At 42.8% G+C, this 22,457-nt stretch overlaps 1 protein-coding gene across 2 annotated transcripts in view; it reads right to left on the bottom strand.

Annotated features, from left to right (window-relative positions):
• FAM171A1 (family with sequence similarity 171 member A1) overlaps positions 1-22,457 on the bottom strand; it is a 292,982-nt gene that overhangs the window by 156,075 nt on the left and 114,450 nt on the right. For both annotated transcript variants that reach the window (XM_033931205.1, XM_033931204.1), the window contains exon 3: positions 3,352-3,444. In XM_033931205.1, coding sequence (XP_033787096.1) covers positions 3,352-3,444 — 93 coding nt within the window. The remainder of the gene's footprint in view (positions 1-3,351; positions 3,445-22,457) is intronic.

Below are 22,457 nucleotides of genomic sequence, written 5' to 3'. Positions count from 1 at the left end.
GGGGTTTGAACCTACAACCCCAGAGTGCTGAGGCTGTAGCTTCAACCACTGCGCCACACACTCCTCCTAGGCTTTCTGTATAAGTTGAACTGCTCAATATATGCTCTTAAATAGCTAGGACCCCCCCCCACCCCACCCCACCACCAGACTGATCATCTGCAGCCCTAACCAGTAATTATAATTTGTTGGCAGGGGGTGAGGCAATTGGTCAGGGTTGGAAGCCAATAGGAGGAATGGTGGTGTGGCAGGAAGGCAGTTTTTTCTTGGCTTCAATTTAGGTATTTTTTCTGCCCACCCTCCTGCTATTAAGAAAGATATGAGGAAAGTCCTGGATTGTAGCATGGAATGTTACTGCTGTTTGGGTTTTTGCAACTAGTCTACGTCTTGAAGAGAAGTATGTTTTAATATTATATATATTCTATGTACATTGTAAACTGCTTAGATTTGCAGTATATAAGAAATTTTTAAATAAATAAATAAATGTCCTTTGAGAAGACTGAAAGTCATTTAGCACTTACCACAGAGGGAGGATAGTTTGTTGCAACTTGGTGGGGGGTCGCCGTGGGCAGGAGGGCCTGGGATCCCTCCTGCCAGTATTTTAGGGGGGGTTGGGGGTCACCGTGGGCAGGAGGTGTTGGGCTCCCTCCTGCTGGTATTGTGTCGGGTGGGGGGGGGGTCGCGGGGCTCGCACCTCGGCAGGAGGGGTTGGACTCCCTCCTGCTGGTATTGGTTCGGGGGTGGGGGTGAATCGCGATCGCAGCAGGAGACACCTGTGCGTTTTCGGGTGCCCTCCAGCCAAAGCCCCGAGATTAGTGTGCCAGTGTAGGGTCATGAAATGGTTAACTGTTGTTTAAAATATTGCTCTGGCCTACATAGCTGAAGAAAGTGTACAATCTATTTACTTCATCTGCCTAAAATGTATGTCCCTACCTTACCACATTGTAAGCTAAATAGATAAGAGTTTGAGCCATGATTTACCCTGCCCTTCTGTACATTTAACTGTAAGAGTTAGATAAGTGTCCTGCTAGTGACCAAGTTTCCAAGTTTATTAAATGTCTTGATTTATCGCCTATTCACATTTCTAGGCGATGTACAAATTAATATCATTTACAATAAATACAAATATAAAAAAGAAAAATTAAACCTTAAATGGGATTTAACTGACAATACTAAAACATAAGGAAAATTATTTAATTCGGGGGTTACATACAGTTATTATGTTTAAAAATTCAAGGGAAATACATTAGGATGGGTAAACAATAAATTCAAAGAATTAGCTTGACAAGCAGAGAGATTTATTCAGTAGTAGACTTAATCATTAAATGCATCTATAAATAAGAAGCTTTTAAGAAGAGCTTTAAATTTTCCTAAATTTTTTTCTAGTCTTAGGTAGAGTGGGAGGTTATTCCAGGACTGAGGGGCTGTTATAGAGAAGATTGTGGTTCGTCTTGTATTGATGACTTTCAATGAGGGGATAGCTAAGAGATGTTGATCCTGTGATCTGAGAGATCTAGAAGAAGTATACGGTATTAATACTCTATAGATAAAGGCAGGAGTTTTAGATTCTAAAGTTTTATGTGTAAGTAAGCATTGTTTGTAAATGATGCGGTGTGCGACCGGAAGCCAATGTGCTTTCTTGAGTAAAGGTGACACATGGTCAAATTTTTTAGCATTATATATAATTTTAATGGAGGCGTTCTGTATTATCTGTAATCGTCTAATTTCTTTTTGTGGCAAACCAATAAATAGGGAATTACAATAGTCGAGTTTAGAAATTACAAGAGAATGAAGTAGGATATTCAGAGATTGAGTACATAAAAATTTTGATATAGAACGAATCTGACGGAGTCTGTAAAAGGTTGACTTGACCACTTGGCTTATATGGTCATGAAAAGATAATTTGTTGTCAAATATTACTCCTAAGATCCTAATGTTTTTGGCCATTTGCAAAGGAATACCCTTAATAGATATAGGAGAGGAAAGTGTTTCGTCTTCTTTCCATGGAAAGAACATAGTGTTAGTTTTCTGGATGTTTAAAGATAATTTATTACTTTCAAGCCAATATTGGATTTGATCCAGTTTGTCATTAATTATTACTATTTCATTTGGATTTTTGGTATTAATTGGGTGTAATAATTGTATATCGTCTGCATACGCGAATACTGTAAATCCTATGGACTGACATAATGTCATCAGAGGAGCTAAGAAAATATTAAATAGAATAGGCGATAATATTGATCCTTGTGGGATTCCATAGGGAAGTGAATAGCTTTTTGATGTTGAATCGTTGAAGGAGACAGTTGAAGAACGGTTATTGAAGTACGATTGAAACCAGAGCAAAACTTGGTCGGTTAGACCGATTGTCTTAAGTCTATTTATTAAAAGACAGTGATCAATAGTGTCGAATGCAGATGATAAATCAAGGGAAATCAAGATTACAGATGAGTGGTGATCTAAGTGATAAATTAAAGACGTAGTCATACCAATTAGTGAGTGTTCCGTAGAATGATTTTGTCTAAATCCTGTTTGGTTTGGGTGCAATATGTTGGTTTTTTCGATGTATTCTGTTAGTTGGTTAAATACAATTTTTTCAATTGTTTTAGCTAAAAATGGAATGTGACCTGCTAGTGTGAGCTTAGAACCAATGAGTGTTAAGAAAAGTAACACGTGAAAAGCTTTTTCTAGAATTCAGTTGTATAGCCAGAAAAATGAATAAATATCTCTGTAACTTCCTGGTTTCGGCACTTCTGAGCCAGCTTGGAGCTCAGGGGTCCAGCATGCATGCTGTGAATAAAACTCTTGTACTTTCTTCACGCCTCTGACTTTGTGTGTCCAAGTGACCTTTCACCAGTAGCTGAAAATGTTTGCGACACACTGCCCTATGTTATTATCTAGTTAAAGTTAGGAAATTTACTATATATGCTGTCCACTTATAAAGTTATCCAGATAGCAACTGAATTTCACTCACCCAACCCTCAACCCAACTCCAATGCCTCAGCCCTGCTTCAACTTAGATAAATAAACTTTGTCTGTAGAAGTCAATACATGGCCAAAATGTATCTGTCTGCTTGCGGCAAATTTTTAAAGCAAAGCAGAAGCAATTAGCATCCAAAACTAAGTGCACAATGTTTCTGAATATTGACTAATCAGGCCTAGTTGTTAGGGCTGCAGCCTCACCACCCTGAGGTTGCAAGTTCAAGCCCAGCACTGCTCCTTGTTGTGACCCTGGGCAAGTCACATAACAATCCACTGCCCAAGGTACATTAGTCAGATTGTGAGCCCACCAGGACAGATAGGGAGAAATACTTAGGCTGTAAGCAATGTTTAAATACCAAATAAATAAATACATACCTTGAAATCCCGATACTATCTGAACGATATCATCATACACCATTAGTGTTGCTGACCTTTCCGGAAGGAGACCAAGGCTCAGAGAGGAAAACACTGTGGGAAAAAAACTAAATTGAGAATATTGTCTGTACCCTTCATGTTTTTTTAATGGAACAAAAGCACAATGTTTGTATTCATGTTCCTTTCCTAGCAATTCACTTCCTTAATGTGGAAACATCTTTTGTTCATGCATCAGGGGCTTGTAAATTAATAACACCGATTAATCTTCATGGTAAATCACTAAGATAGATAGGCTTTTAGACCATGCATGCTTAAATTAAGAGATCTAGCTGAAGAGTTTCTGACAAGAAGCTACATTTTTCATGCCCATACACTGGTAACATGAAAAGTCACTCTGTAAATACAGTTTGCAAAGCATAATGCTGTACCAATTTATTGCTCTATATCTTTTAAAATAATCAAAAATATATCTAAATATTAGACTGGCAGCGAAACAATAAATAATTAAAAAAAAAAAATCAAATGTTAACATAACAAATATATTTTACTGTGAGGGAACTGACAATTATTCAAAGACACTCCACTTCATGACTTCCTCCAAAGTTCCCTTTTCTTTTCTTCCTTCCGAGTATCAGGCTTTTTCTCCATTTGAGCATCAAACCTCATTTTTTAAACCCCAATGTCTTACCCCTCTTCTTCCTTTCTATTTCCCTCTAAAAGACACCTCTGACTTTCTATTTCTATCACCTCAAACTTTGTTGCCAAACTAGAGCAAGATAAGTGCTAACCTATCCTCTGCTTCTCCTTGTTGAAAGGTAATAGTACATGCCCAGAATTTTAACTAGGTGTTTTATTTATAGCTCAGTAAAAAAATAATGAAATCTATAAGGGGTCCTTTTACTAAACTGCACTAATCAGTTAACATCCAAATTAGAATGTACTAGTGCTGCCCGATTCGTGATTCTAATAGATTCACAGATTCACTTCGGGTGAATTGATTTGAATCGATTTGTTTTGGCAAAAAAAAAAAAAATCAAACTTACCGATTTGTTGGCCCCCTTGCTAGAGACCCGTTCGGGCTTTCCCTCTGCCACCAGAGTCCTTCCATCTAATGTAACTTCCGGTTTTGCGAAACTGGAAGTTACATCAGAAGCAAGGACTCTGGTGGCAGAGGGAAAGCCCGAATGGGTCTCTGCGTGCAGATCGGAGGCAGCAAGGCTCTCTCCTCCCCGGCCAGGCAAAAGCGGCAGTAGCGAAAGTGATTCACTACCCTGCTGCTACTCCGGGCATCTTCTCTCCATTTGGCCGCCCAAGCGAAAACAGGAAGTTTTCACTGAGGGCGGGCTGCAGTGGAGAGAAGATGCAAGGAGTGGCGGCAGGAGTGAATCACTAAATCACTACCACCAGTGACAACATGTTGTATCATCAAAATAAAGGTAGATGAGGCAGAGGGGAGATGGACTTGGGTTGGTGGACTGGAGAAGGAGAGATGGGGAGAAGATGGATGGGAGAGATGAACTTGGTGGAGGGGGGGAGATGGACTTGGGGGAGATGGACTTGGGGGAGTTGGTAAACTGGAGAAGGAGAGATGGGGAGAAGATGGATGGGAGAGATGAACTTGGAGGGGGGAAGATGGATGGTGGAAGGGGAAGATGGATGGTGGAGGGGGGAGATGGATATGGGGGAGGGAGAGATAAACTTGGGGAGATCATGGACAGGGGACATGGACATGGGGGGAGGGATAGAATAAATAATGGATCTAAAAACAGGAGAGGGAGAGAGATGGTGGACAATGGGATTTAGGGAGGGAAATAACAGAAATGGAGAGAAGTTGGACACCAGGGATGGTGTGTGTGTGTGGAGGGGGGGGGTAGAGATACGGGATAGGAGGGTAGTTAGAAAGAGAAAGAGAGAGCTGGTGGGGAAGGAGGGAGAGATACCCTATCCAATATGTTTTACCCCACTCCCACTTTCTCCTCTTCTTCTCAAAATATGTAACTTTTCCTCTCCTTTCCCTTTTACCCTCACTTTCAAGTCTGTCCAGTTAATGTCTTTGATGTTCACTCTATTTATTTTTAAATATTTATTATTTTATTTTCTTTTTTCTTTCTCTTTTTAAAATTTTACTGTTAACCGGCCAGATACTTATTGATGGTCGGTATATTAAAAAGTTAATAAACTTGATACTGGTTGAAAGCGTAGTTGAGAAAAGGAGAGATGGTGGATCTGGGGATTGTGGGGTCCATCGCTGCAGCTACGGGAATAGAGACAAAAAAAGGAAAGATGCCAGACCTGTGGGGGGAGCGAAGGGAAACGGAATGGGAGGACAGAGATGGAAGATGGATGGTTAGCACGGAGAAAGAAGAAAATGACAAATGGGCAAGAAACCCTGTCAAGCGAGATATCAGAAGATGTTTGTCGCAGAGCCTGGGACCAAAATGATTTGAATAATGACCAGACAACAAAAGGTAGAAAAACTAATTTTATTTTCTGTTTTGTGATTACAATGTGTCAGATTTGAAATGTGTATCCTGCCAGAGCTGGTATTAGACCGCGAACGTGAGCTAGGATATAACAGAGAGAGGAAAAGTCTTTTTTGTTTGTTTATTTTGTTTACACCACAGCGCCAGTGTGGGTAGAAGAGGGCAAAGGGGGTGAAGAGGCTATAAAATAAACCCACAAGGATGTTTGAAAAAAACACCCAATTGGGCAGGAAAATTGAATCAAAAAATCGATTCAACAGGCTGAATCAAATTGAATTTTTTTTCCCTAAATCGGGCAACGCTAATATGTACTGTTACTGAATGAGTGCAGTAACTTATGGTGGCATGATAGTGTACGCTAAATCACAGTTCTTCAACCGCCGGTCCGCGGACCGGTGCCGATCCGCAGAAAATTTCTGCCGGTCCACACAGGGCCGGCGAGATTAATTTGGCAGTTAAATTTCCTGCCGACTGCGGTTCCTGCTCATTAATGTTCCTCCCAGCCTCAGGCGATTAAGACAGGCTGCCGACGTCGGGGCCTTCCCTCTCTGAGTCTCGCCTGTTCGGAAACAGGAAGTTGAAGCAAAATAGGCGGGATTCAGAGAGTGAAGGTCCTGACGTGGCAGCCTGTCTTGATCGCCGCCCCTGCCGAGTTGCTGAAGAGGGCCGCGGAGAGAACTGCAGCTTCAGGTGCAGGTGGAGGGAGATGGTCAGCGTGTGCGAGCAAGATCCTGGGGAGCCTTCACAGTGACTTCCTCCCCTCCCACCAGCTCTCCTACTTGCCAGGGCAGTGATTTACCGGCAACTTCCTGCAGGCAAGTACTGAGAGCTGCTGGAAGGGGAGGAAGCCACTGTAGGAGGCTGGGAAGGTGCTGGATAAAGGGAGAACTGTTACTGGACTTGGAGAGAGTTAGAAGGAGAGATGCTGCTGGGAGGGGAGGAGGGAAAGGGATGGGAAGAGAAGAGAGTTAATGTTGGATAGAGGGAGGAGGGAAAGGGATGGGAAGAGAGTTAATGTTGGATAGAGGGAGGAGGGAAGGGAGAAGGAAAAAAAGAAAGGAGGGAAGGGAGAAAGAAAAAAAGGAAGGAAACAGCTGGCAGGGAGATTACAGGAGGGGAAGGGGGTCAGGGTGGAATGGAGAGATCAGATGAGGGAAAGGGGAGAGAGAGGAATGAGAAAGTAGAGAGACATTGATGCTAGAAAGGGGGTCAGCAGAGAAATGAGAGAGGGATAAAGATGCTAGATCTGGTGTAGGAGAGATAAAAATGAAGAAGGCAGTGAAGCTGGAATGAATGATGTCAAAAAGGAGAGGAGGAACAGGCTGGATGGACAGGGAAGAGGGGCATAGAAAGAAGTCAGATACATATGGAAGGGGGAGAGGTCAGACATTGGATGGAATGGGCAGATGCTGGAAGGAAAAGAGTGAAAAAAGAAGATGAAAGCAGAAACCAGAGACAACAAAAGGTAGAAAAAAATAATTTTATTTCTATTTTGTCATTAGAATATATCAGATTTGAAATATATATCCTTCTAGAGACATAACTGGAGACTGCAGTATTCTGTTAGCATGATATTTCTATGTAGCATTCTATAATAATTTGGCTTGTTCAGTTTTCTTGATAGTAGAAGGGGAGGGGAGACAGGGGTTTTGTTGGTCCGTGCTATGTATATTTGTATTTATAAAATCACAATTGTTCAGAATATTGTTTCTTTTTATACTTTAATAAAATACGTTCAATATAAAATCATAATTGTGGCTTGTTCAGATGGGATCAGATGGTTTGTGGGGACCGAGCTCGCGGAGATGGGGCGTAAACGGGGTTTTTAAATTTTAGTCCTAGTAGTTTGCCGGTCCACAAAATAATTCTTTTATTTCTGCCGGTCCACGGGTGTAAAAAGGTTAAAGAACACTGCGCTAAATCATACATTAACTGCATGCTTTATTGAGGGGAGTAGGAACTGGGCTGGATATGGGCAAAGAATGGACGTGGACCGCACAATACAGTTAAGGTTAGCTACCAGGAAGATCTGTGCCAAGCACCAATTCTATAAAGGCTGCACTTAGGCCCGGATTCTCTAAATGGCGCCGTTTTTTAGGCGCCGGTAGGTGCCCAAACTCAGTAAATAAAACACCATTGAAATGAAATTTTAAGCTGAGTTTCAAGGTGCCGGAATCGCGTCTCTGGAGGCGCTTTAGGCAGGCTAATAAGAACATAAGAACCTAAGAATTGCCGCTGCTGGGTCAGACCAGTGGTCCATCATGCCCAGCAATCCGCTCACACGGTGGCCCTCTGATCAAATAGCAGCACCCTAACCGAGACTAGCCCTAACAGCACACGTTCTTCTTCAGCAGGAATTTGTCTAACTTTGTATTGAATCCCTGGAGGGTGTTTTCCCCTATAACAGACTCCGGAAGAGCGTTCCAGCTTTCTACCACTCTCTGGGTGAAGAATTTCCTTACGTTTGTACGGAATCTATCCCCTTTCAACTTTAGAGAGTGCCCTCTCGTTCTCCCTAACTTGGAGAGGTTGAACAACCTGTCCTTATCTACTAAGTCTATCCCCTTCAGTACCTTGAATGTTTCGATCATGTCCCCTCTCAATCTCCTCTGTTCAAGGGAGAAGAGGCCCAGTTTCTCTAATCTTTCGCTGTACGGCACTAATGCTACTGTGGGTGTGGCTAATACCAGAAGTGGCATTAGGCGGTCTAAAGCACCTACTGAGGCGCAATTCACATCATAGATGGGTGCCGGAAATGTAGGCCATGAAAACATAAAAACCTACGTTTCCAGCGTATTCTTTGCCAGAGGCATGATTTTGTACCCGGCACCGTTGCATGACTGACATGCGATCGGCGGTCACTTTTAAAGTGGCTGCCGACAACAGCACCAGTTACAGAATCCGGGCATTAGTGTGGATTACCGCACCCGACTATGGGTGCAAGGACTTTCATTTAATGAACCCTTTTGTAAATGTTGGCACGTAACCAGAGGCAGTTGGGGCCTAAAGGACCTTATTCTATAATACTGTGCCTAAATTTTGGGAATGCTCTTGACCCACCCATGCCTCTCCCCTGGCCACACCCTTTTTTGAGTTGCATGCAAGACAATTTAGGTGTCTAGTACTATAGAAAAGGGCATATGCAGATCCATGCATACATCCTAAGACATGCTAATTAACATCAATAATTAACTGTTAATGGCTTGTTAACTAATTACTTTGCATGTGGATCTGGAATCTGTACCTTTATAGGATCTGGGAGTTAGGGTATGGTATTTATCATTCGTGCATTTAGCTTGTGCAACCTTACTGTCTCCTCAAGAGGAGATGTTACACGCATCCCGTGCTATGTGAATAGTCTTCATGTATGAAATGAACATTTGAATGTGGCAACTGTAAAACACATGCCAGGCACATCTCCAACCATTACCACACAGCCCATGCAATTGCAGGAGGCAATTCTAGAAAACAGCACCAACATGTCACATTTCCAAGGATAATGAGCCTATTCTAAAGGACACTAAGGGGGGGAATTCATCAAAGGGAGCTACCACGTTAGTGCACGCTAATTACATTTGCGTGTGCTAAACACTAACAACGTCCATAGAAACATAATAGGCATTGTTAGCATATAGTGCGCGCAAATGTGGGAACATCCTTTGATGAATTCCCCCCAAAGGTGCATAAGTGTTCTCATAGAATATTAGCAACTGGAATAAACCCACATCAACATGGCAAAATTTTGGCACGTGCATTTATGAGAAGACTATAGCTGAACAAAATATTAGTGCCTAAAGGCAACATTTACTTGCATGACTTACAGTACAGTATTCTGTAAGATAGGTGCACAAAATAATAGCCCTGCCCCTGCACAAGCTCCTCTCCTGTGAATGCTCCTTAACAAACCCTTTTAGCACACAATTATAGGAGGGGGTGCTGAAAAGTTAGTCCAGCCAAGAATAGAATGACGTGGATATGGTTCAATGAGTGATCTGAAACAATGTCAAAACCTAGAATTTTGTTTCTGCAAACTGGCACTTAATTAAATCTTTTCAGCTACAGTGGCAAAATAACGCTCAGAATTTAGGAAGTTGTGCATAGGGCGGGGCCTAAGGTCTGACATCTGAGCAAATCAGACTTCAGACCCTAGGCCCCGCCCTGTATATCACATGGGATACAGAGGCTCTGATTAGCTCAGATGCCTAAGGCCCTAAGAGGGGGAATTCATCAAAGGGAGCTACCACGTTAGTGCACACTAATTGCATTAGCGCATGCTAAACACTAATAACGCCCATAGGAGCATAATGGGCACAGTTAGCACGCTAATGTGGGAACATCTTTTGAATTCCCCCCAAAGGCGCATAAGTGTTCTTACAGAATATTAGCAACTAGCATAAACCCACATCAACATGCCAAAATTTTGGCACATTTTCAATTCATCAAATATATTTAGCATGAAAATTATTTTCAGGCGGCTACCACATATCACTCATTTCACAAAAACCAGGAACTTTTTCCTTGATTTTAATTAGCAGCCTAATCAAAACGACTTCTTAGGCCCTCAGCGTCACCACTCAGAACTCACAACTTATCACTGTTCTGAGCTTTACGTGACAAATCATCTCTGGGTCTATTTTTCCTTTTTGTAAATTATCAAGAGCTTAAAATAGCTTAATTTATTTTATCTTCTTTAAATAATCTGATTTTACTTAGCTTTATATCTCATTTTCTCTATGGAGAAACATCTATGTCATGTAGGGTGTCACAGCCGACATGTTTCGCGGGAACCGCTTTATCAAGGCTCCACCCCCCATTCCTTTGCTGTCGACTAAGGAATGGGGGGTGGAGCCTTGATAAAGCGGTTCCCGCGAAACATGTCGGCTGTGACACCCTACATGACATAGATGTTTCTCCATAGAGAAAATGAGATATAAAGCTAAGTAAAATCAGATTATTTAAAGAAGATAAAATAAATTAAGCTATTTTAAGCTCTTGATAATTTACAAAAAGGAAAAATAGACCCAGAGATGATTTGTCACGTAAAGCTCAGAACAGTGATAAGTTGTGAGTTCTGAGTGGTGACGCTGAGGGCCTAAGAAGTCGTTTTGATTAGGCTGCTAATTAAAATCAAGGAAAAAGTTCCTGTTTTTTGTGAAATGGGGGAAAATTTTGGCACATGCATTTATGACAAGTTGGGCTGAGAACTTTTCAGCATCCCCTCGTAGAATAGTGTTTAGTCACACTACTGCCATTAACCTGTAAATGTACACTAATCTGGCGGTATTCTATAAATGTAAGCAAGCAAAAGCCCTTAAATTAGGCAATCTGTTCAAGAATGAGAGGGACGGTGCATTAATATCTGCTATTAAAGCACAACAACATACCACACACATTATTAAAAGGGACCCCGAGTTATTGCACAGATTTCTCATTACATTTAATAAGTTGTGCTACAGGCAATGTAGATATTAATTACAAATAAAATAATGAAGCATTTGTAGTTTTTTCCCATTACCACCAAATTCCTGTTCCATTAACCCAGGGGTAGGGAACTCCGGTCCTTGAGAGTTGTATTCCAGTCGGGTTTTCAGGATTTCCCCAATGAATATGCATTGAAAGCAGTGCATGCAAATAGATCTCATGCATATTCATTGGGGAAATCCTGAAAACCCGACTGGAATACGGCTCTCGAGGACCTGAGTTCCCTACCCCTGCATTAACTTCTACGTAAAAAAACAGGAGTCACCTCCACGAGTCACCTCCAGTAGCAAACAGTGGAGATGTCCGAAGAAACAGGTGTGATGATTTATTTCAAAACCCTGCTTTATTCATTTACCCCTCTTTTACTAAAGTGCGCTAACCGATTTAGCAAGTGCTAAACGCTAACGCGACCATAGAATATAATTAATATGTTAGCATTTAGTGCACGCTAAATCGGCTAGCACGCTTTAGTAAACGAGGGGGTTAATGATTTAACACGTAAGTGTTTCGGCTCAAACGGCCTGCATCAAGAGTCTTTCAATTAATTCATCCTACTTTGCAGAATGACAGCTGTTTTTTTTCAGATCATCAACATGATAGACCTTGCATAGTGAAAATGTGTCAACATATCAAGCACTCTTTGTCAAAAAGTCGAGACCTACAATATCTTGTACTCCCAAATAACCTGAAATTTCTTAAAATTCCCCTGCTGCATGGCAATTACCCTTTCCATTTTGAATATGTGACATAAAGAGTTCCACCAAAAGCTATAATTCAGCATATCCCAATTTTTGACACGCAGCTCCTGATTGGTAAGGCCCGACTTTAGTACAGGAAGAGGCGGTCGGAGTATACAGAGAGTGATTTCCTTCACTTGCCGGCGCTCCGGCTGCCCTCTCCTGCCCGGTCATTCGTGGTCGGAAAATACCGCAAATGACCGGGATCACAAACCGCCGACCGTGAATTTGCAGGGGAGCACTGTACATTAATTATAGATTGCTGCGTACAATAAGTATCTAGGAGTTTCCAGTTTCTAATAAAGGATGGTAGACGATTTTGTCGCATTGCTGAAATCTCTTCATACTTCCTATATGCACATAAATGATTCCACCAATCATGATATAATACATGTTGGTTATTTTTCCAGTGGAGAACAATAATGTGCAGAGCTAAAGCTAGCATAAGATTAAATAATCTGGTGCTAATGGGGGTAATATCGATTTTGGGATTAGATGACCTCAATATAACAATATTGTACGACAAAGGAACAGATAAGGAGAATACATTAGAAATAACACTCCATATTTGAAACCAATAATGTGATACGTTCTTACAGTGAAATATCATATGAGATAAGGTACCTGTAAAAGTATTACATGACCAGCAAATATCGGTGGTTGCATGTGGAAGTTTAGACAGCTTTTCAGGCGTCTAATAAGCATTGTGCTGGGCAATAATAACCACTATAAAAATGCACTCCAATTTTTAGTATTAGAGTATTTACACCTCACCTATCATACCACATCTAAGCAAAGAACTGCGTTATTGATTTGCCATGCTGCTATAAATCTGTAATAAGAAATTATGTTATGTGTACAGTTTGGCTCATCCAACTATTAGCAATCTGGCAATGCAGATCTGATGTAGATGCTTGCTTGAACAGTTCCTGCAGTGCACTTATCCCATTTATATTAATTGACAATACATTTAAACACCAATATAAATTCAGGATGTACTATCAGAGGAAGTGTTACAGAAAAGTACATATGCTGTGGTTCAGAACTTCCTGGTCCTTTGGTCAATGCTCCATAAAATGTAATGGAGCTAAATTAAAGAGGGAAGGAGGACTGTTTTCTTTCATTTGTTTACTTTTCTGCTGCAGTTGCACCTCTTGGTCTGTTAAGAACCTTTGACCTTTTCCTGTTCAGACACAAAAGAGGGTAATTCTATAAAGTGGATGCCAACGTTTAGGTGCCAAAAATGAGTACAAATGAACAGAATACTGGCATATGTGTTAACACATGCACATCCGGCTTCAGGCTGTTCTATAACATGGTACCTAAAAGTGATGGCATATAATTTGAAGATGGGCTATGCATGGGAATGTGGCACAGTTACATATGTAAATTATAGAAACATGATGGCAGATAAAAGGCAAATGGCCCATTTAGTCTTTCCCATCATCTCTTTCTCTCTGAGAGATCCCACGTGCCTATCCCAAGCCTTCTTGAATTCAGACACAGTCTCTGTCTCCATCACTTCTTCCAGGAGACTACAATGGTCTGTAGGTGTCAATATGTAGGCACAGTAGGTATTTTGTAGTCTTTGGAAGGCTCCATCATAAGTGTACCAGATAGAGTGGAATATGGATCTGTTTTCTCTTAACTACAGTCCAAAGCACTAGCCACTAGGCTTCTCCAAGGACCTGCTTACCAGTGCTGTCTGATTCATCAATTTGAATCAATTCACTGATTCACTTCGGTGAATCGATTTGACACACTGATTCAGCGACCTATACCATCCTCCTCCCAGGTGAGACCTGACATACTTCCGATGCCTCCTAAAGCAGCAGTGGTGGATGATTAGCAGTAGCATCACTCTGAAATGGCTGCTCGCAGCATTGCTCTGAATGGGCTGCTTGTGGCCTGCCTCGCTGGGGCCTTCCCTCTGCCGTGTCACTGATGAATTCACTGATGACACGGCAGAGGGAAGCTCTAGCGGGGCAGGCCATGGGTAGCCTGTTCATAGCGATGCTGTTGCTGACTGTCCACCGCCACTGCTGCTTTAGGAGGCCATGGAGGTATGTCAGGTCTCACGGTGTGAGAGTTGGTGGGGTGCTGCTGCACAGGGTGATAGGAAGGAGGGATGGAAAACTACTGCACAGGGGAATGGGAGGATGCAACAGATGGAAAGCTGCTACACAGGGGAATAGGTGAGAGGAGAGGAAGGATGAGAGGGGAGGAAAGACACTGCACATGGGGGGAGAGAGGAAGAATTATTGGGGAGGAGGAAATGAAGGGAGGGAAGAGGTAGAAAGGGGTGAGAGGGGGAAACCCTGTATCTGGTGGAGGGGAGGGAGACATGAATGTCTTTTAGACATATTTCTGATTTGAAAATGAGCGCCATAATAATTTTAGAGAAGCCTCTATATACATATGTATCTGTAATTATATTACATTAGAGATTTCTATTCCGCCATTACCTTGCGGTTCAAGGCGGATTACAAAAGAGTTATAAACTGTGGGTTACAAAGGAAGATCATTGGTCATTTCTAGAGAAGGTAGAGAGTGGATCAGGTAGTATCTGTGCGGCAGGAGGAATGTGGGAGGAAAGAGGTATTTGTGATGTTAAGTCTGTTTCAGGGATTTCTTGAAGAATATAGTTTTTATTTCTTTTCTGAACATCTTGTAGTCTGGGGTAGTTATCAGTAGATTGGAGATTTGGTTATCTAGTTTTGCTGCTTGAGTGGCCAGGAGGCCATCATATAGTTTTTTCCGTTTAACTTCTTTGATTGGAGGGTGTGTGATGGGGTGTGTGTTTTTCTATGTCTGGTTTAGAAAGTTGCGTGGGGACAGAAATCCCACCCATCCCCGCCCGTCTCCGCCAGGATCCTCTCCGTCCCCATCCATCCCCGCAAGGAATTACCTCCATCCCCGCCCATCCCCATAAAAAGCAGCAATTACTTCTGACAGGATCATCAATTCCACAGTTTCTTTTGTGTTTGCGCTGCTGTTTTCCTTGTGGAATCTCTTTGGTGGAACCCTTTTTTTGTTTTCTGTTCAGGTAATTAACTTATAAACCCCCTCTTTTACAAAGGCTGACGTGTCCATTATATTATATGGACGAACTCTGCTTCCAAAGCCTTCCATCCCCGTGGGAGTCCCATTGGCTAGAGGGGGGGTCCCCATGGGAGTCCCTTGGGTTAGGGGGGATTCCTCTAGTCTGGTTGAGGTAGTTTGGATGAGGCGGTTGAACAAATTTTACAGGGCATGTCTGGGTATGGTGTGAGTGGAATTTTAAAATATACAGGTATACATACTCCCCATTTTATACTTGGAAAACATGTACATTTAAAAATAAAAAATTTCCCACTGTCATTTATACTTTATATGTAAGTGTGAGCTAGCTGCTCTTTCTGACCTGGGTTTTTGAGGTGTGTTTGTTTTAATTACTTATATATAACCTTTTAGCCCAAAGACAAAGCAATGTACATTCAGGTACAGTAGATATTTGCCTGTATCTAGAGCACTGTTCTTCAACTGCTGGTCCGTGGACCGGTGCCGGTCCGCAAAAAATTCCTGCCGGTCCGCACAGGGCCGGCAAGATCAAGCTGAAGTCTGCGCAGGTCGGGGAGACATGGAGAGCCTCCAACAATGGCTTTCTCTCCTCCCAGCAGCTGTCGGTACTTACCAGCACAGCGATTCAGGAAGGCAGCCTTGGGGCTTTTGCTGAGTCGCGGCCACCTTTGATGATGCAACTTCCTCTTTCCTCAGAGGCGGCGAGACCCATCAAAGGACCCAAGGCTGCCTTCCTGAATCGCTGCGCTGGTAAGTACCGACAGCTGCTGGGAGGGGAGAAAGCCACTGTTGGAGACTGGGAAGCTGCTGGGCAAGGAAAAAAAGGGACAACTGCTACTGGACCTGGAGGGAAGGAGAAGGAGAGATGCTGCTGGTAGGGGAGGGGGAAAGGGAAGAGAGTTACTGCTGGACAGGGGGAGGAGGGAAGGGAGAAGAAAAAAGGAAGGAAACAGCTGGCAATTTGAGGAGGGGAAAAGGAGAGACAGGAATGAGAAAGTAGAGAGATGGGAAGGGGGGTTAGCAGAGAAATAGAGAGGAACAAAGATGCTAGATCTGGTGTAAGAGAGATAAAAATGAAGAGAGCAGTGAAGCTGGAATGAATCATGTAAAAAGGAGAGAGGAGGCACAGGCTGGATGGAAAGGGGAGAGGGGCATAGAAAGAAGACAGATACCATATGGAAGGGGGAGAGGGCAGACAGTGGATGGAAGGGGCAGATGCTGGATTGAAGAGACAGAGAGGGCAGACACTGGAAGGAAGAGTGAAAAGAAGATGAAAGCAGAAACCAAAGACAACAAAAAGGTAGAAAAAAATAGCTTTATTTCTATTTTGTGATTAGAATACAGTGGTGCCTCACACAACGAACTTAATTCGTTCCAGGAGCAAGTTTGTTATGCAAAAAGTTCGTTATGTGAAACGCGTTTTCCCATAACAATACATGTTAAAAAAAATAATTCGTTCTGTAGCATATAATATGCTAAGATGACATAAAAAAAGATAAATTTACCCCACATTCACTCCTTCTAATTATTTCCCGTTTCATTTCAACAGAAATCACCTTCCTGCTTTTTTTAGAAGCCATGATATATAAAAAATATTGAGTTTATCTTAAAAGGACGACTGTATACAGTGAGAGAGGGCAGAGTCTCAGCGGCAAAAACTGGGACTTAACTTTTCTTTTTTTTTTTCTAGCATCGGGGAAGCGGCGAGAGTAGCTCCGCCCCCCCAACGCATCAGCAGTAGGCGCCGGGCCCCTCCATAAAAGGAGGCGAGCCGACGGTCCGCCACTGCACAGGGAGCCAGGCGAAGGGCTGTGAGAGAGGGCAGTTAAGCGCAGTGAGTAACGCAGCTTGGGCGACTTCGTTGTGTGAAACGAAGTTCGTTGTATGAATCAAGACATGAAGTTCGTTGTGTGCAGCGTTCGCTGTGCGAGGCGTTCGTTATGCGAGGCACCACTGTATATCAGATTTGAAATATATATCCTGCTAGAGCTGGTGTTAGACATAACTGGGGACTGCAAAGTCCAGGCAGTGTTTCTATAGCTTCCAGCTGGCTTAGGGCTGTCTCTGACCAGGGGGCTGTTGCCCTAGTTGCACTCACCTAACACTATTCCTGTCATGTGTGACTGTGGTATTCTGTTAGCATGATATTTCTGTGTAGCATTCTGTAATAATTTGGCTAATTCAGTTTTCTTGATAGTAGAGGGGATATATGTGAAGGGAAGGGGAGACAGGGGTTTTGTTGATCCTTGCTCTGTATTATTTGTATTTATAAAATAACAATTGTACAGAATATTGTTTCTTTTTATACTTTAATAAAATATATTCAATATAAAATCATAACTGAGGCTTGTGTGGATGGGATCAGATGGTTTGTGAGGACTAGTGCTGCCCGATTTTCGATTCGAATCGATTCACCGATTCACTTACATAAGAACATAAGATGCGCCATCTCCGGATCAGACCTTCGGTCCATCAAGTCCGGCGATCCGCACATGCGGATGCCCTCCCAGGTGTACACTTTGGGTGAATCAATTCGAATCGATGTGTATTTTTAAAAAATCGGCATCTTCGATTCGGAGCCCAACTTCCCCGTGCCCAGCTATCATCGCGCTCACGAATCCTGCCACTCAAAACATTTTTTTTTTTAAAAAACCCTCTCGCCGACAGGGCAGGATTAACCAATAGGCCCAGTAGGCACATGCCTAGGGCCCAAAACAGTCAGGGGGACCCGATGAAAGAGGGCATCAACATTGTTTTTTCCAAACGGCGATGGGCCCTTCCAGCATCGATCGGCAACGTGGGCTCCCCCAATCAGCAATGTGGACCCCCGATCAGCAACGCGGCCCCCCCATCGACGGAAAGTAAGACAAGCAAGCAATGCGGGTAAGAAAGGCAACGGGAACTGTAATTTTGCAAGCAGTGCTGCTTGCCCAAAGCTTCCCTCTGACGCAGCTTCCTGTTTCCACCTGGGCGCATGGTGGTGTGGGACGGGGCAGGGGGCCCAGTGTACTTGTGTGCCTAGGGGCCCTCAACAAATTAATCCTGCCCTGCTCACCAGCTTCTGGATTCCCCGGCCTGATTCGGCACAGCCTGAAGTTGTGTTTGACTCCGGCTAAAGAAAGTACAAAAGAAAAAAAACAGGCGATTTTTCAAACCCTCCCCGTAACACTAGCCTGTATTAGCAGCTGCACCGCTCTCTTCTTCCGTAGCTTTAGCAAATCAATTCCTTTCTGCAGCCTCAGAGCCTCTGCTAGGCCGTCCCGCCTCCGAGGAAGAAGGAAGTTGCATCATCAGAGGCGGGACGGCCTAGCAGAGGCTCTGAGGCTGCAGAAGGGAATTGATTCACTAAAGCTACAGAAGGAGAGAGCGGTGTAGCTTCTAATAAAGGCTAGTGTTACGGGGAGGGTTTGAAAAATCGCCTGTTTTTTTTCTTTTGTACTTTCTTTAGCTGGAGTCAAACACAACTTTAGGCTGTGCAGAGTCAGGCCGGGGAATCTACAAGTCAGTGAGAGCCGATGAGAACCTGTTAATTGGGAGGGGGACATGGTGCCGATGGACCTGGGAGACAAGAGGGAGGGGGGCTAATAGGAGGCGAAGAGATGAGGGAATGATGCTGCTAGACCTGGGATGTGAGTGGGTAAGGTACTGCTTCTAGTTAGAGGGGAGGGAAAGGGAAGGGACAGGAGCCCTGTAAGTCAGAGAGGAGAGATGCTGCTTGCCCTGGGGGTGGAAAGGAGAAGTGCTGCAGCTAGTTGGTGGGGGAAACGGAAGTAGAAGGGAGGGAGAGGTAATGTTGGAGCTGAGTGGAGGAGGGAGGTGAGAGGAAGAGGTGCTGCTGGATTGGGAACAGAGGAGAGTGCTGCTGGACTTAAAATGGAAGAGGGAAAGCTGCAGCAGGACTGAGGGGAGAGCAGTTGAGGAGGAGGGGGAGAGCAGTGGAGGAGGAGAGTGAGAGGGGAAGGGGGAAGAGAAATGCTGTTGCTGCACCCAATTGGGGAGAGAGGGAAGGAGGGATAAGGAAGCCCAGGAAGGGAGAGGAGAAGAAAGAGATGCCAAGACCATGGGAGGGAGGGAAAGGAAAGGCAATACTAGACCATGGAGGGAGAGATGTCAGGGCATGGTGGGGGAGGGAGGGGGTAGGAGACAGATGCCAGATCAGGGGAAAGGAATGGAAATGGAAGGGGAGGACACAGATGGAAGATGGATGGTTAGCACTGAGAAAGAAGAAAGAAGCGAGTTATCAGAAGACAGCAAAAGGTAAAAAAATCATTTTATTTTATGTTTTGTGATTACAATATGTCAGATTTGAAAAGTGTATCCTGCCAGAGCTGGTAGACCACAAACGTGACCTAGGATTTAATAGAGAGAGAAAAAGTCCTTTTTGTTTCTTTATTTTGTTTACACCACAGCGCCAGTGTGGGTAGGAGAGGGCAAAGGGGGCATAGAAGCTATAAAATAAACCCACCAGGATGTTTGAAAAAACACCCAATTGGGCAGGAAAATCGAATCGAATTGAAAAACCAATTCAATAGGCTGAATCAAATCGAAATTTTTTTCCCTGAATCGGGCAGCACTAGTGAGGACCGAGCTCGCGGAAACAGGGTTTTAAAATTTCAGTCCTAGTAGTTTGCCGGTCCATCAAATACGTTTTTTTTTTTTACGCCGGTCCATAGGTGTAAAAAAGTTGAAGAACACCGCTCTAGAGGGCATACAGTCTAGAAGGCCTTTTTAATGTGTGTTTACCACAGGTTAAAATCCACTACCTTGGGCATGTTCAGGTGTCCTGTGGCAGTTTTGTGTTTGGCATGCACTACCCAAGTGATAAAAAAAAACCCAAAATATATTTTAGCGCTGGGGAGTGTTTGAAGGTAGAGAGTAGACGTGCATAGTGCTAATCGGTTAGTACAGCTGCATCACTATGCACAAACCAATTAGTGTGTTGTTAGCACGGGAGTCCTTACTGCCTAGTAAATAGGCGCCGATAAGGACTCCCACATGAATGGCCATGCACTAATTGGCAGATAATCCAAACACCAGACCTGTCTATAACATTATCTTCATTAGAATGCACTTGAATAAATCTTTAACCATTTTTTTATAGACACAGGTCTGGTGTTTGGATTATCTGTCGATATACGTGACCTGTTTTCATTGTTAAGTATTTTAGTCAAGCACTAATTGGGAAATAATGGGGAGAAATAGGAAATGTAGCCATTTTACAGCCATGCTACTGATACCCAGTGTTGTACTAGTTACTCTTCAAAAGTAATTAATTACAGTTACTAGTAACTTCTCAGCTTAAATTAGTTACAGTAATTAAATTACTCATTTAGAAAAGTATGGTGGCCGTATTAGTCCATTCTTCAAGGTAATATGTAGAAATAAAACAAAAACAAAGGAAAAAAATATATAATGCCTTTTTTTTATTTCTACATATTATCATTTAGGAAAGTAATTGATTACTGATTGCAGTTGCCTGCTTAGGGTAACTAATCACTTTTCCTTTACCAATACCACATCCAAGAAAACTTATGGTAAAAGTCTTAAGGTACGTGAAGAGATAAAATATCCATCTTATATACAACCTCAATGTGAATATTGCATAACTTCATCATTTGATGTTTATTTCAAGCAGGTTTGACCAATTCATGCCAACCACATCCTCTGCCATGTCATGTCATGTGATAGTTACTCTTGAACAGCAATTAATTACAGTTACTAGGATAGTGAAAATGTAGCTGACTACTTTAATGATTACTGCAAGAAAGTAAGAGCGCCCAAGATGGTAAAGGAGATGAACTCCTTTCGTATGAGGAAAGACTAAAACGGTTAGGGCTCTTCAGCTTGGAAAAGAGATGGCAGAGGGGAAATATGATTGAAGTCTATAAAATCCTGAGGAGTAGAACGGGTACAAGTGGATTGATTTTTCATTCCGTCAAAGATTACAAAAACTAAGGGACACTCGATGAAGTTACAGGGAAATACTTTTAAAACCAATTGGAGGAAATTTGTTTCCACTCAGAGAATAGTTAAGCTCTGGAATGCATTGCCAGAGGATATGGTAAGAGTGGATAGCGTAGCTGGTTTTAGGAAAGGTTTGGACAAGTTCCTGGAGGAAAAGTCCATAGTCTGTTACTGGGAAGGACATGGGGGAAGCCACTGCTTGCCCTAGATCGGTAGCATGGAATATTGCTACTCCTTGGGTTTTGGCCAGGTTCTAGGGACCTGGATTGGCCACTGTGAGAACAGGCTACTGGGCTTGATGGAGCATTGGTCTGACCCAGTAAGGCTATTCTTATGTTCTTATGAAATGGTCTGGGCATATTTTGAGTGTGGCCCAAAAAATACCCATACATTCCACATTTCAGAAGGGGAATGTGTGTTTACGTGCACAGACATCAACATCAGGATTGATGGCTGCTCCTAGACACAACTAAGTTCTGAAAAAGTGCTTGTTTTGGGAAGCACCCCACTGAAGGGATTAGGAGAGGTTGTCCCCTTACTTTCCCACAGAGGGTTTTTTTTTTGTCCACCCCCCAAATCAATTGCTGCAAATGATTATAAGCTCTGTACCTAATTGGGAAAATGTAGATGTGTACATTTCCAAACTTTCAGACCTACATGCCTATTTTTCAGCATTTACACATCTATGTTCTGAAATGTCAACACATGTGCGCCAAGTGCTGTGACTTAGACATGTATGTTGCTGTGATGCTCCTGCTGAAGTTTCCAATGTTGCCAGTTGTAAAATGGCTGCTCCCATTGCACATAACCAGCACAGAAAAATTTATTCTTGCATCTGTTTTAGAAAAGGTTGACATCAGCAGTTTTTGGGGTTTCTTTTTCTAAAATATAGGGCTCTCAACCTGGACATTCAAATTATGATTTGTTTGTTCTATCTAAAATCTGTCATTTTGTCAAACTTGCTTGGTTAGACTTTCAGAAAAATCAAATAGAATGGTAGTGCAAGAGTTGCCTGTACTGAAACCATGCTGGCTCGTAGTTTTGCTTTTTAGTAGAGCTTTAACCATTCTGCCCAGCACTGAAGTCAGGTAGTCTGCTATGTATCAAGGCTTTGGCCAGCAGTCCTTTTATATCAGGGGTCTCAAAATCCCTCCTTGAGGGTCGCAATCCAGTCGGGTTTTCAGGATTTCCCCAATGAATATGCATGGGATCTATGTGCATGCACTGCTTTCAATGCATAGTCATTGGGGAAATCCTGAAAACCTGACTGGATTGCGGCCCTCGAGGAGGGACTTTGAGATCCCTGTTTTATATGGATAGAGTAACAACTGGAAGCTTACATACACAAAGGCCTTCTTTCCCAGCAGGAGTCACATAGAGT

This window comes from Geotrypetes seraphini, chromosome 2, assembly GCF_902459505.1.
Source record: "Geotrypetes seraphini chromosome 2, aGeoSer1.1, whole genome shotgun sequence".
NCBI classification, from domain to species: Eukaryota; Metazoa; Chordata; class Amphibia; order Gymnophiona; family Dermophiidae; genus Geotrypetes; species Geotrypetes seraphini.
The sequence above is the reverse complement of the archived record's forward strand: the minus strand, read 5'-3'. Positions and strand labels throughout refer to the sequence as shown.